The sequence below is a fragment of the Pogona vitticeps genome, chromosome 3, assembly GCF_051106095.1.
Source record: "Pogona vitticeps strain Pit_001003342236 chromosome 3, PviZW2.1, whole genome shotgun sequence".
NCBI lineage: Eukaryota > Metazoa > Chordata > Lepidosauria > Squamata > Agamidae > Pogona > Pogona vitticeps.
The window spans coordinates 237,169,729-237,182,964 of record NC_135785.1 but is presented as its reverse complement, the minus strand read 5'-3'; the positions used below and the strand labels follow the sequence as shown (position 1 = coordinate 237,182,964).

General features: G+C 45.5%; 1 protein-coding gene across 5 annotated transcripts in view; it reads left to right on the top strand.

Annotated features, from left to right (window-relative positions):
- NBEA (neurobeachin) overlaps positions 1-13,236 on the top strand; it is a 470,696-nt gene that overhangs the window by 277,082 nt on the left and 180,378 nt on the right. For all 5 annotated transcript variants that reach the window (XM_072993781.2, XM_072993780.2, XM_072993779.2 and 2 more), the window contains one exon: positions 11,668-11,804. In XM_072993781.2, the coding sequence (XP_072849882.2) occupies positions 11,668-11,804 (137 nt within the window). The remainder of the gene's footprint in view (positions 1-11,667; positions 11,805-13,236) is intronic.

Sequence of the window (13,236 nt, the reverse complement as noted above, 5' to 3'; positions counted from 1 at the left end):
GCTAAATAGAGGGAAACTAGTACATCTCGGACAACCCAGATATTGTGGTTGCTCACCTTGAGCCAGACATCCTAGAGAGTGGAGTCAAGTAGGCCCTAGAAAGCATGGCTAACAACAAGGCCAGTGGAGGTGATGGCATTCCAGTTGAACTATTTAAAATCTTAAAAGATGATGCTGTGAAGGTGCTACACTCAATATACCAGCAAGTTTGGAAAATGCAGCAGTGGCCAGAGGACTGGAAAAGATCAGTCTACATACCAATCTCAAAGAAGGGCGGTGCCAAAGAATGCTCCAACTACCGTACAATTGCACTCATTTCACACGCTAGCAAGGTTATGCTCCAAATCCTACAAGGTAGGATTCAGCAGTATGTGGACCGAGAATTTCCAGAAGTACAAGCTGGATTTCGAAGGGGCAGAGAAACTAAAGACCAAATTGCCGACATGCGCAGGATTATGAAGAAAGCCATTGAGTTCCAGAAAAATATCTACTTCTGCTTCATTGACTACGCAAAAGCCTTTGACTGTGTGGACCACAACAAATTATGGCAAGTTCTTTAAGAAATGGGAGTGCCTTACCACCTTATCTCCTGAGAAATCTATATGTGGGACAGGAAGGAAGAGTTAAAACTGGATATGGAACAACTGATTGGTTCAAAATTGGGAAAGGACTACGACAAGGCTGTATTGTCTCCCTACTTATTTAACTTATATGCAGAACACATCATTTGAAAGGCTGGACTGAATGAATCTTAAACCGGAATTAAGATTGCCGGAAGAAATATCAACAACCTTAGATATGCAGATGATACCACTCTGATGGCAGAAAGTGGGGAGGAATTAAAGAACCTCTTAATGAGGGTGAAAGAGGAGAGCGCCAAAAATGGTCTGAAGCTCAACATCAAAAAAACTAAGATCATGGCCACTGGTCCCATCACTTCCTGGGAAAGAGAAGGGTAAGATATGGAGGCAGTGGCAGATTTTGCTTTCTTGGGCTCCATGATCATTGCAGATGTGGACAGCAGCCATGAAATTAAAAGACTCCTGCATCTTGGGAGGAAAGTGATGACAAATTTAGACAGCATCTTAAAAAGCAGAGACATCACCTTGCCAACAAAGGTCCACATAGTCAAAGCTATGGTTTTTCCAGTAGCAATGTATAAAAGTGAGAGCTGGACCATTAAGAAGGCTGAGCGCTGAAGAATTGATCCTTTTGAATTGTGGTGCTGGAGGAGACCCTTGAGAGTCCCCTGGACTACATAGAGATCAAACGTATCAATTCTGAAGGAAGTCAACCCTGAGTGCTGACTGGAAGGACATATCCTGAAGCTGAGGCTCCAATACTTCGGCCATCTTATGAGAAGAGAAACTCCCTGGAAAAGACCCTGATGTTGGGAAAAAGTGAAGGCAAGAGGCGAAGGGGATGACAGAGGACAAGATGGTTGGACAGTGTCATTGAAGCTACCAACATGAATTTGACCAAACTCTGGGAGGCAGTGGAAGACTGGAGGGTCTGGCGTGCTCTGGTCCATGGGGTCACGAAGAGTCAGACATGACTTAAGGACTAATCAACAACAACGAGTACCTCGAGGGATTTGGAGACTATTCTTCTGTTAATGTAACCTAAAATAGCATTTGCCTTTTTTGTAGCCACATCACACTGCTGACTCTTATTCAGCTTGTGATCTACATTGAAACCTTCTTGCTCATAGTATTGCTGAGCCAGGTATCTCTCATCTTGTAACTGTGTTTTTGGTTTCTTTTTCCTAGGTGCAGTATTTTGCACTTCTCTCTGCTGAATTTCATTCTGTTGTTTTCAACCCAGTGCTCAAGCCTATCAAGATAATTTTGAAATTTATTCCTATCTTCCAGGGTTTTAGCAAAGAGTAATGTAATATAATATCTTATAGGCTGAAATCCTGTTGGCAGAGGTGCACCATGCAACAAGGATGGCATCATCAGCTGCAGCAATGCCATGGCTATTTCAGGGCAATAAATAAATAAATAAATAAATAAATAAATAAATAAATAAATAAATAAATAAATAAATAAATAAATAAATAAATAAATAAATAAATAAATAAATAAATAAATAAATAAATAAATAAATAAAGCATCCTGGTGCACACATATACACGGGGGGAGGGATTCTGGGATCCTTAATGATCCCTTTCATCCTAGGGCACCCTTCAGGAGCTGCAGAACAGAAGCGTAAACCAGTTAAAGTCATAAGATCGCTGCCAGACACATTTCTGTCAACATTATTCTTTTTTACCTAAAACAATCCCACTAAAAATGGCCGAAATTTATGTCTATCCTTGCTTGAATAGAAATATTTTCACAATAATAAGTATTACTTGTTATGCAAAAAACTAATTTTTGCCTCTTTTAATTAAAAGCCATACAAATATAGTTTTTATTTGACTCTTTCTCCTGTTAGCACCTTGATGCTATAGGGGTAGGGGCAGAAGCTATAAAAATACCGGAATTACTATGACCGTAACCAGTATACAGTGGTGCCTCGCTTAACGATTGCTCCACATTACAACGAATCCGCTTTACGACGATGGTCTAAATGGGGGAATTTTGCTTAGCGATGATTGGTTCCCTGCTTTGGAAACCGATTTTCTCTTTACGACAATCAAAAACAACCGATTGTCGGGTGTTCAAAATGGCCACCAGGTTCTTTAAACGGCTCCCCACTATGTTTTAGGACAGATTCCTGGCTATACAGGCAGTGAAAATGGCCTCCGCATGGAGGATCTTCGCTGTACGGTGAGTTTTTCAATGCGTTTCAATTTGGCTTTTAATTTCACTTTATGACGTTTTTCGCTTAACAGCTATTTTCCTGGAACGGATTATCATCGTTAAGCGAGGCACCACTGTATAACTGTGTGTGATGGACTAGGAATTAGGAGGTCTGGGTTCAAATCCCTGCTCAGCCATGGAAACTCACTGAGGGTTTGGAATGGATAAAACCCCTCTTAAATATCTCACTTACCACATTAGGGTTGCTATAAATCAGTTCCAGCTTGATGGGACATAACAAATATGTCTATGTAAAACCAGCCATGGATGTTATGGTTCTCCATCCCTCAGCAGACTCTTAAGCAGCTGCACTCTGTGCTTCTCTTCTAGGCATTGTTGTCACCATTCTTGCTCCATCTTTTGTCACATGGGCAGTCACAAGTGTGGATTTTATCATACTGCACGAAAATTTGATTTGCAAGGAAGCTGCTCTTTTCAGGTCCAGCCTAGACTTATCTACCGAGTGTCATGTATTGGACAGAGTGATGGAGTAGGCTCAAGCAAGATACCTGGGTTCAAATCCCTGCTTTACCAGGGAAACTTACTCTAGGGTAGAAATGGTAAAAAAACACACTCATTAGATACCTTGAAAGCCCTATTAGGGTCATTTTATATGTTTCCAACTTGACAGCATATAACACACAACTTAGCTCATCAATTTGTTATTATTAATATGAAGTGGATCTGTGGAATATATCATCAAAGTAAAATACTGAAAGGACAAAAGAACAAACCTAGACTCTTACAGTAGATTCTTTGTCTGAAATGGTCACAGTCAATTGCCAGATGTAGATGATTAAAAGTAGCCTTGGCCATTGCTGATACATGATCACCTGGCAACAGATGAGAAGAGCTTTTAACTTTGTCCACAACCATGTTAAATCCATGTGAACTGTTAGTTTTTAACACAGTTCAAAAGCATTGTTTCCAATTTATCTGCACTAAAAAGCAAGAATCCACATTTTTCACAATGTCATGGGGCAAAACTGTAATGTAAGTAGGCTCAGCAGAACAGTTTAGCCCTCTTAATAGAGAAATCTCCTTTGATAGAGAAATCATTGTATGGATTTAATGTAAGGAAGGTGGGAACACCTTATTTATTAAAATAAGCACAACTCAGTAGATGCCTTCCAGTATCTAAACTAAAAGTATGTTCAAACTTTTTCAGAAGATAAATACATACAGAGGAAGTAGTTTCTCTAAACATGCAGAAAATGTGGCAATGTGGGGGAAAATGCTCCTAAAGGAATCTGCCACTTAGCCTTGATGCTATATGGCTATACACATGCCATATAGTAAACTTTGTTATGTACTTTTTTTAACCAATGTAAGGATTACTTTTTTTTGCACACATTTCCATCTGGCTGGTCATTTCATTATTCCAATCACTTATTTGCTGATTTATTATTAACATGCATTATTTCTTATTTATGGCCCTACTTTCTGAGCTGCCAGAATTGTTTGATTTTGCTCTTTGCAAAGATGTTTAGGAACCAGTTACTAAAAACCTAACTTATACAAAAACAAACCCTGACAAATGTCATTCCCTCTTATGCCTAGACACACACACAAAAGGGGGTGGGGGCGGAAAGTGAAGTTGATGTTTATGATATATTATTGGGATTTTTGCAGGACCTGATAATTTTGTATAACTGTCATTACTTTTTAGTCTACATATCCATTACAATTACTTCATTTCTTTAGTCATTTTTCTTTCAAAAATACTGTGGTTCAGTCCACACAGCAAAGAGATACTCCAAGATCATTAACTGGTTTATGGACTGCAGCTGTATGAGGCATTCTTTAGCCACAGCTTTAAAAGCAACATTGCATTTTTTAAACATTCGTTATAAAGATGACATTCCAATAAATTCTCCCGAGAATTGCTTTATTTTGCTTCAATACATAATAGTAATAAAAATGGAAACAAAGACAGTGAGTCAGCATGGTGTACTCACACAGAGGATTGCCATGGCCTCAGTGGACTCCTGTTTCCTACTCCATCCCCATCGAACATGTGCACAGGCAGAACAAAGATGTCAAGAGAAACTGAAAGTCTTTACGTACCTCTCGTATTCCATCCATCTCTCTGTTTTCCCTCATAGCAAGTTACAGATATAGGTAGTGTTACTAAAATACTCAAAGAGGGTTAGAGTTGTATGAAGATATGAGAGGCCCACATGTGTCCCTATTAATATTGCACCATGCAGTATGTATATGTAAATAGGGCTCCAACAATTATCTTTTGTGTGGCAATGTTACATGGTCAATTGAATTATGCCCCAGATGTCTGGATTTCACAAGAATATCCTCTTTGGTTTTTGTACTTTAGTCACTGAGAAGCTCCTTCTGTTCCCATGCTTTTCTGGTTATTGCCTTACCAGGTATATGTACTTTCAAATGTCTTTGATATTATTTTTGAAGTAAGCAGTATTTTGACCTTAAAGACAGTTATTTAGAAAGAAATCTCCATTGCTTCAAATTAAGTGAACTTGAGATGGACAGAAAGCTATCTTTTCCCTACCTGAGTAGTGCCCACCTTCTATAATACCTTGTCATTTGTTAAAAATTCCCTTCATTTTTTAAAGCACTGTGATTATTGCCTTGTTTTTCTTTCTCAATTCTTCTCCATCTCATTGTTAATCTTCAGTCAGTGTCACAATATTTTTAATACTATAGTCGTTGTAGTCTTAGTTTTAAATTACCAAAATTATTTTAACTTAATCAAAATATAACCTGCTTGTTACCGCTTTATTCTCTGCTTTGACACTGAACAGTAGACTATAGCAGCTTGTCAGATTTTCAGATATATGCAACTGAAAGAGACATCCAAAAGACACAAAGAGGACCCCTATTTCAGCTGAATTATTTTATTAGGTATTTAATATTCCAAATATTTCCTGTTAAATTAGTGCCAATGTTCTACCAGCCCTATAAAAAGGGAGGAAAATTACCTAAGGAGCACCACATCTCTGCAACCCTCGTGTTTGTTTAGTGTTGGTGGAATTCAAGTGGTTTTATGGACTAGGAAACCTCTGGAAACCAGGGTCTGAATGCACCCTCAGCCATGAAAACTCACTGGGGGAGTGGAAAAAACCACTCCAAAGTGTCTCACTTTCCTTGGAAGCCTTATTAGGGTCTCTATAAGTCGGTTCCGACTGGACCCTGCAGAACACACACACAACCCCAAACTGATGTCCTCGTGAAGTCTGTGACACATCCCAATAATTCATCCAGAGGTAGAAGTTGTTCTAATCATAGCACTGATTTGAATAACCATTATGAAAAATAACTTTGCATAAACAAGAAAATATGTAATTCTTTATTTTTCAAAATACCAGGCGGGGAGACTTTGTTTTAATACTCTACAGGTGTTACAGGTGATATTTTTTTTAAATACTGCAAGGACGTGAAGTACCAGCGAATTTTTCTTTGGCGTATCTACCTTTCATTCCCCTGCTGGGTTCGTTGTCTGAGAAGTCATTCCCAGCGAGTCAGAGAGATTTAGGCTACGGGAAATTGCTTATAGGGAATTCGGTAGGACTTTCGCGGGAGAACGTCTGCCTGGATTTTCCTCATACGGACTTGTAAAATTTCATACAAGCCGGTTTAGAAGCAGGCCACCGAAAACGGAATTTTTTTTTTCCAAGCATGACCTGCGCCCCATCACTTCCCTTCAATCGCAATGCAATGCTAATTATTTTTATTTTTTGAAAACGCCTTCGGCATTATTAGTCTTGCGATTCCCTTTGAAAGTGGGGCGCACGGGCTGCGCAGAGGCACCCCAGTTAAGCAAAAAGGAGCTCTTGCTGCTTCCTCCAAGGGAGCGCCGGCCCTCGTGAGGTGTGTGGCGTCGCCGGTGTGTGTGACACCGGCGAGGCCGTGGCCTCTTCGCAGCCGGCGTGCGGCTCGCCGCTGCCTTTGTTCTGCCGTTCCTCGGTCGGTCGGTCGGTCAAGGCCGCTCCAGGCGAGGCGGCTGGAGGCGAGCGGGCGCAGGTGGGGAACAACGTGGCCGCCTCTGGAGCTGAAGAGGGGGGGAGAAATTTCGCACGGCCTCGATTCAAATTTAAATGTCCCCCTCGCGCCATTCAAGCTTGACTTGATCCGGCGAGATGGTTTTCTTTTTGCCTATTTTGTCGCCAAGCGGGGCTCGAAGCGGCACGGCCTCGTTTCCCGCCCGGCCCCTGCCTGCTCGGCCGCCCTGCCCTCCTCCGGGGCGCTGTCAGGTGCGCCGCGCTTTTGTGTCCGTGGCCTCGGGGAAGGGGAGCGGAGGCGGCCTGCCTATCTCGCAGCCATATGGAAAAGCTGCGCTATTTTGATTATGCCTTGTGTAAACATTTTAATGTCGGATCCTTAAAATCCAGAGCCTATCCCAAAGGGGATTAAGCCATAATCCTCTCGCTCTATAGCTGTAGTGGATTAATTTCGTATTCTCTCAGTAGCTGGTTTGCTCCCTGAAGGCTCTAACAAAAAAGACTCAGCGCTCCTTAAATGTGCCGTGGTATTGGGAGTTGTAATTGGAGATTTCCAAAGGACAAGTGTAAAAATGACATACTATTAAGACGGAAATGTTTCCTTCCGTGCCTGTTCGAAGATATTGTGGGGAGGGGAGGAGGGGATTTCGGAGACTTCGAGTGAAAAAGATATAAAAATGCGAAGTGTTCCCTTCAAGAGTCAGGAGGAGCAGTCTCGGGTTATGAGAGGAAAGTCGATGCTTTTCCCCGAACCTCCTTCTAGTCCCCCTCAGTGTGCCAAATCCTTCCCACACGAAGGGCTGCACGTGAGAGAAGGGAAAGGAGTGTCTGTAGTTGCCAACATCTCAGCTCAGCTGCACCCTTCGGGGCGCCATGGCGGTTGCGGGCTGGGCGCCGGGGGCTCGGCCGTCCCCCCTGTGCTGCCCGGCTAAGGCGGGCTGACGGGCAGACGGAGGCAGCTCCCGCTCACGCTGAGAGCAGCCGCGTTTGGCAGCTGGCGGTCGAGAGGTGACCCCACGGGGGCCCATCCCTCCCTGGCATCCGGCCAAGGGGCTCTTAGGGTCGCCCTCGCCTCGCCTCTCGAGTGCACCTCGAGCAGTTTAGGTGAGGTGCCGAGAGAGAGAGAAAAGGCGGATTCGGGCAAGACAAGGAACGGGCTTCCCTTCCCAGGGGCAGCCGCCTCCCACGGGCGCTCCCACCCAGAGCCAGGACGCTTCAGGACAGATTCCGGCAGGCGGAACCGTCCTGGGTCACCTGATGGAGGCCGCAGCATCCCTTGCTCTTGGAAGGGCTTGCCCTCACGCCATACTTGCGGTCTCTCGACTGGGGGTGGGGGTGGGGGTGGGGATGGGGTGGGGCAAACGGATGGTCCTCCAGATGTTCTCAAGACTATAGTCTTAGACTATAGTTCCCATCATCCTTCACTTCTGGCTGTGCCAAGCAGAGGTGATGTGAGTTACAGCCTGACTCGGTAGAGAGGCCGCCTGTTTCCCCCTCCGGCTCTAGGTCATTTCTCCGCTCGGGGAAGTACGAGGCTGACTCGCTCTTCCGCCCGAGGCCATCCAGGGCACCGGTTGTTTTGCAAGAAGAAAGCGGCTTCGTGGGCAGCTCACCTCTGGGCCTTTGCTCGAGCCTCGGCGCCCACGAGTAAACATGTTACGGCAAGAAGCGGCCGTATCCTTCCTCATCGCCTGTTTTCTTTTGGCTCTTACACATACTGTACACGCACACCCTATTAGCTTTCCTCAGTGCAGTTTCCAGAAGAGCAAAATGAGAGGCAGCATCGCCATGCCCCGCTTTCATTGGCCCACTTTGGGGGGGGGGGGGAGGGAGGCTGACAGGAGGCAAGGAGATGATGGCATGACTGGTTCCTGGAGATCGGGGCCAAGCGGCAGAAGACAAACCTGCCGTGATGGCCGAGGGGTCTGCCCTCTCTGGCATCTTCGTAGACCCTGGCACGCTTGCGGAGGCCTGGAAGATGAAATAACCGGCATCTTGAGGCACCGAAGCAAGATAAACGCTTGCTTTTCTCCCCTTATGTGGAAAAACAACAACACGAATGTTAATGGAAACATCGTGTCATCCTTGGGAGCGCTGCTTTTAGTAGTACTGTAGCTGGTTAGAACAGACTTGTATTCGGTTTCACTGAGTCGTTCTGTTCGAATCGTTTCAAAATGCTGGGGTTACTGGTGTGCCTTTTGCATCTAAATTTCTGCGATGCGCTTCCTTCTTTCCAGGAGCAGTTTTTAAAAGTAAAGCCCGCAATTATTGGCATTAATTGTTTAGCCCCTCGCCTGCGCCCACGACTCAAGCACAAAAGATTTTAAGTATTCTCTTGAAAAAGATTTCTCGTTATAGTCTTTGGCCTTCTGACCGTAAACTACCAGGCGCTTCATTTTTATTTTGTCCATATAACAAGCGGGAATATGGGAGGTAATTGGGTTAACTACCTGATCTTCCTTCTGGGAACGAGCGAGAACTACTAAACGCCTTCTTATAATGATAGACTATCAAGCGGCCCCCCGAACTGTATCATCTTTAACGTCCTTTTATTTTAGCAGGGAGGCCTGTAAAGCGTAGCAGTGGGAGAGGCGAGTGGCGACGAAGGGTTAAAAAAGAGGAGGGGGGGAGAAACAGGGTGGCTGCCGGGGAAGCGGTGCTAGAGAGGAGGGCAAGGCGATGCCGTCTGGAGAGATCCCCTAGGCCATTAAGCACAAAGGAGAGGGGCCTGGGGAGTCGAAACCCAAATCCACTTGTAATGGCACGAGAGAATCGCGCATAATTACTTGAGCAACCTAGATTAAGATTGATGAGCCTTTAAAGCGCCGTTTCGGATCGATCCCCCTGCCCTGAGCCGGAGGAGGCAGGCCGATACGCCGGCCGGCCGGCCTGCTTGACGGCGCGCCCGCTACCTTGTCCTGCCGCGGGCCGGCGAGGAAGGGGGAGAGGGAGGCATGGCGGGGAAAGGACGAGGCGAGCCCAGCCCATGTGATCCCGATCAGCTGACCGGGGTCAAGAGGCCACGCTGGCCTATTAGGCGAGGGGAAAACAAGAAAATGAAAGAAAATAGAGTTTGTATCAATATTATCCAGCCCCCAGTGGGCTTGCTTGAAAGCTGTCAAAGGTGGTGGGGGAGGAGGAGAGGGGCGGCCGCTGGCTGGGAAGCCTAAGCTAGGAGCCGCGCACGGCCGGCCAATAGAGAGGTTGGTGCGGGTTGTGAGGGCAGCGGGCAGGGGAGCCTCCAGCATCCGTGGATGCTCAGGAAAGAGGTTCGAGAGGGAAGGGTGCTTGCTGGGCGGCCCGAGTGCTGCCGGCTTTACAGCTCCCGCAGCCTTCTCCGGAGGAGAGGAGAACGGGGAAGTCAAGGATGCTAGCCATTTGCACTGGAAAACCACTTCTAAACACCACTGTTATATAGCCTCGGCGTTTCGCTTTATTTTAAACTGGATAATGAGATATCTCATTCTCCTCTTGATGTGTCATCAAGTCAATGTGTAGCGTGTTTTAGGTTTCTGGGATAGACATCTAGGTTTAGACCTTGGTTCTGAAAGCCATTATATTCAGTTCACTTTTTAATGTTTTGCATCCAGTCCGAGATGGAATTTTCGACAAAAACATATTAGAGTCTCTCTGACCCAATACATTGCTAATTCGTCCCGATTCTAAACGGCATGGGACTTGGCTGTAATGACCGTTTGCAACAAGAGAAGTCCCACTGAACACAGTGAAACTTATTTCAGACTGAACTTGCCGTGGATTGTACTTGCCCCCAATATCAGAAATGCCCCATTAATTCCAGAATTACTTAGAAGTACGAATGCTTGCTAGGTTTAAATTTACGCATTTATTAGGGAGCTATTTCAGGGGAACTAAGAATAAACATGTTCTAATTACCTTCTGTAATTGTTTAAAACAAATAGATTTTGAAAGCAAAACGATTCTGCTGTCTGTATTAAAATCCAGTGGGTTTTACTTCCAGGAAGGCAGGTATAAAGCTGCAGCCCTTAACATGAGTTTAGAGATCAGATACTGTAAGGGAAAAGAACACTATTTCTGGCCTTTCTGTGTGAGAATTGGTTTCTCGAAACCAAGAACCGTTGCACAATAAAGACTACATTTCATAGGGTGCTTTTTGGTACGGTAAGAGACACATACCTACGCAAATGGCTTGTAGTGATATGTTGCGAAACGTGTGGCATTAACTCACGCCCGTTTTGATTTTTTAAAAGCGAAACATAATATCTGTCATGTAATTTGGCCATTAGATACACGAAGATTCAATGTGAATACTTTTTTTAAATTTTATTTTATTTTATTTTACTGTATTTGCAAATCCCTTTGAATTACACTTAGTGGAACTAACTTCCCAGAATAAAAGTACTTGCAAGGAAGGGAGATAAGTGCGGTTGATGGAGGCCCTTGGCTCTTCTAAATTTACGGAAACTTACTCTCAAGGAAACATTCATAAACGTGAACTCTGTGAGTAGTAGGAAACTTTTCAGTTATGACAAGAGCGGGTTTACCTCCTCATGACCACGGAATTTCCAACCAAATATCCCAGTGTTAAGGCTCCTTCTACCCAATAGACACCGAGGCCCATTGACGCCCATAATATGCCCTGAGGTCTTCGGTGTTGTTTTGTGTGCATGAATTACATAATGCCTCCTGTTTTTACGCTCACCCTTCTGCCGATCAGCCCATGGTGCTGGGGTTGCGAGACCTTCCTTTCTAGGGGAAGATCCGCTTTGTCAAGCGCTCTCTTTTCCCGCAGTGCCCGGCACTCGTTGAAGTCCAGAGAGGAGCCTTTCGTTTAGTTCTTAGGAGGAGGAGAGCAGGTCTCTTGCCGGAGTTGCCCCAGCCTTATGGCCCTCCGTCTTGTCTTGCAGGCCCCGTGGTCCTCAGCACGCCGGCTCAACTCATCGCCCCGGTGGTGGTGGCCAAGGGAACGCTCTCCATCACCACCACCGAGATCTACTTCGAGGTAGACGAGGATGATCCAGCCTTCAAGAAGATCGACTCTAAAGTGAGTACCAGGCGCGTGACAAGAGGGGTGGGAGGACATGCTATAATTCTTAATAGTGAATGCATGGAAACACCACCACCCCCCGCTCAGCTTCCCTCCTCCTCCTTTAGGTTCAGTTCCTGTTTCATTAACATGCTCAGCGCGTTAATGATGGACAATCCGCGATGACTCCCTCGCTCCTATTTTAACAGTCTTTCTTCTTCTTTTTCTCCTCCCCCCCCCTCTCAATTCCTGAAGGCCTTTGTACGGACATGGGCTGATTTAGCAGTTAAGCCAATTGCTTAGAAATCCCTTGAGGTGATGGCGGAGCCGCCGTCCGGCCTCGCTGCTCCGGCAGGCAAGCCAGGCAGCGGCTTCTCTCCTGCGGAGGCGAAGTCAAGCGCAAGGCGCTCCGCTTAGAGGCCTCCGAGTCCTCTGCCTGGGTGCTACGGGGAGGAGGGCAGCCTTTGGCCCCATCCGGGGTGTAGCGAGGGGCAGGGGGTCGGTGGGTAGGAAAGGAAAGACGGCTCTCGCCCGGGCCTTGGCCGCAGACGAACACTATCCTTTTTGGAAATAACAAGATGCATCGCTCATTTGGAGGCACAGGCAAACATACGCTCAGGGTACGTTTACCTGAGTAATACTTTTTAAGGTCACATCGGTATTGGTTTTTAAAAAAAAAAAAAAAAACATTAATTGACAGTGTTGTGTTTTTTTAATTACCAATATTAGAAGGTCGACTTAACAACTTTGTCGCTTCTGTCGCCGGCAATATAATATTTTTTTTTCTTTTTAACGGGGAAGGGGGTGTTTAGCAACATGGCGATTCTGATGCGTTTGCTACAGCGCGTCGAATGTAAACAAAACTTCTTGTGCTGCTGAACATTTTTAGCAAACTGGAGCCTGCTTAAGTCCACCTCCACCACCTCCGTATGTGCTCGAATATTTCGGGTTCATATCGGCTTGCGTGAGGAGGGAATCCTCGCTTGGTGCTGGGAGGGCCGGTAGGTTCCCGCTGAGCGCCCGGAAAGGCTGGCGCTTGCTTTTCCCCCGGCGCAACGGGCCGGCGGCAGCCTTGCCGCCAGGCCTCTGACACTTAGGGCAAAGGTAATATTATTCTTCGCCTGAGGACTCCTAGGCCGATCTATAAATTTGGCAGCGCTCCCTTCCTTGTCGCGAAGTGTTAATTTTGTTGCAAACGAGGCTTGCTTAGCAAACGTGCCTTCAGCTTCTTTAAAACCGGACTGACGGCCAAGTTAACCTAGTCCAGTAAACCTTTGAAAAGTAGATTTATTATCTAGTGGTTGTAAAAATGCTACTCGGTTAATTACGACACACTTTAGAAGACGCTGATGGCCGGCATGATCCAGTTTTTAGGATTTGTTACCTGATTTCTCAAAAAGTTAACGATTTTAACAAGGGGGCCTCCATGGGCTGCAGATTTCCCCTCTTC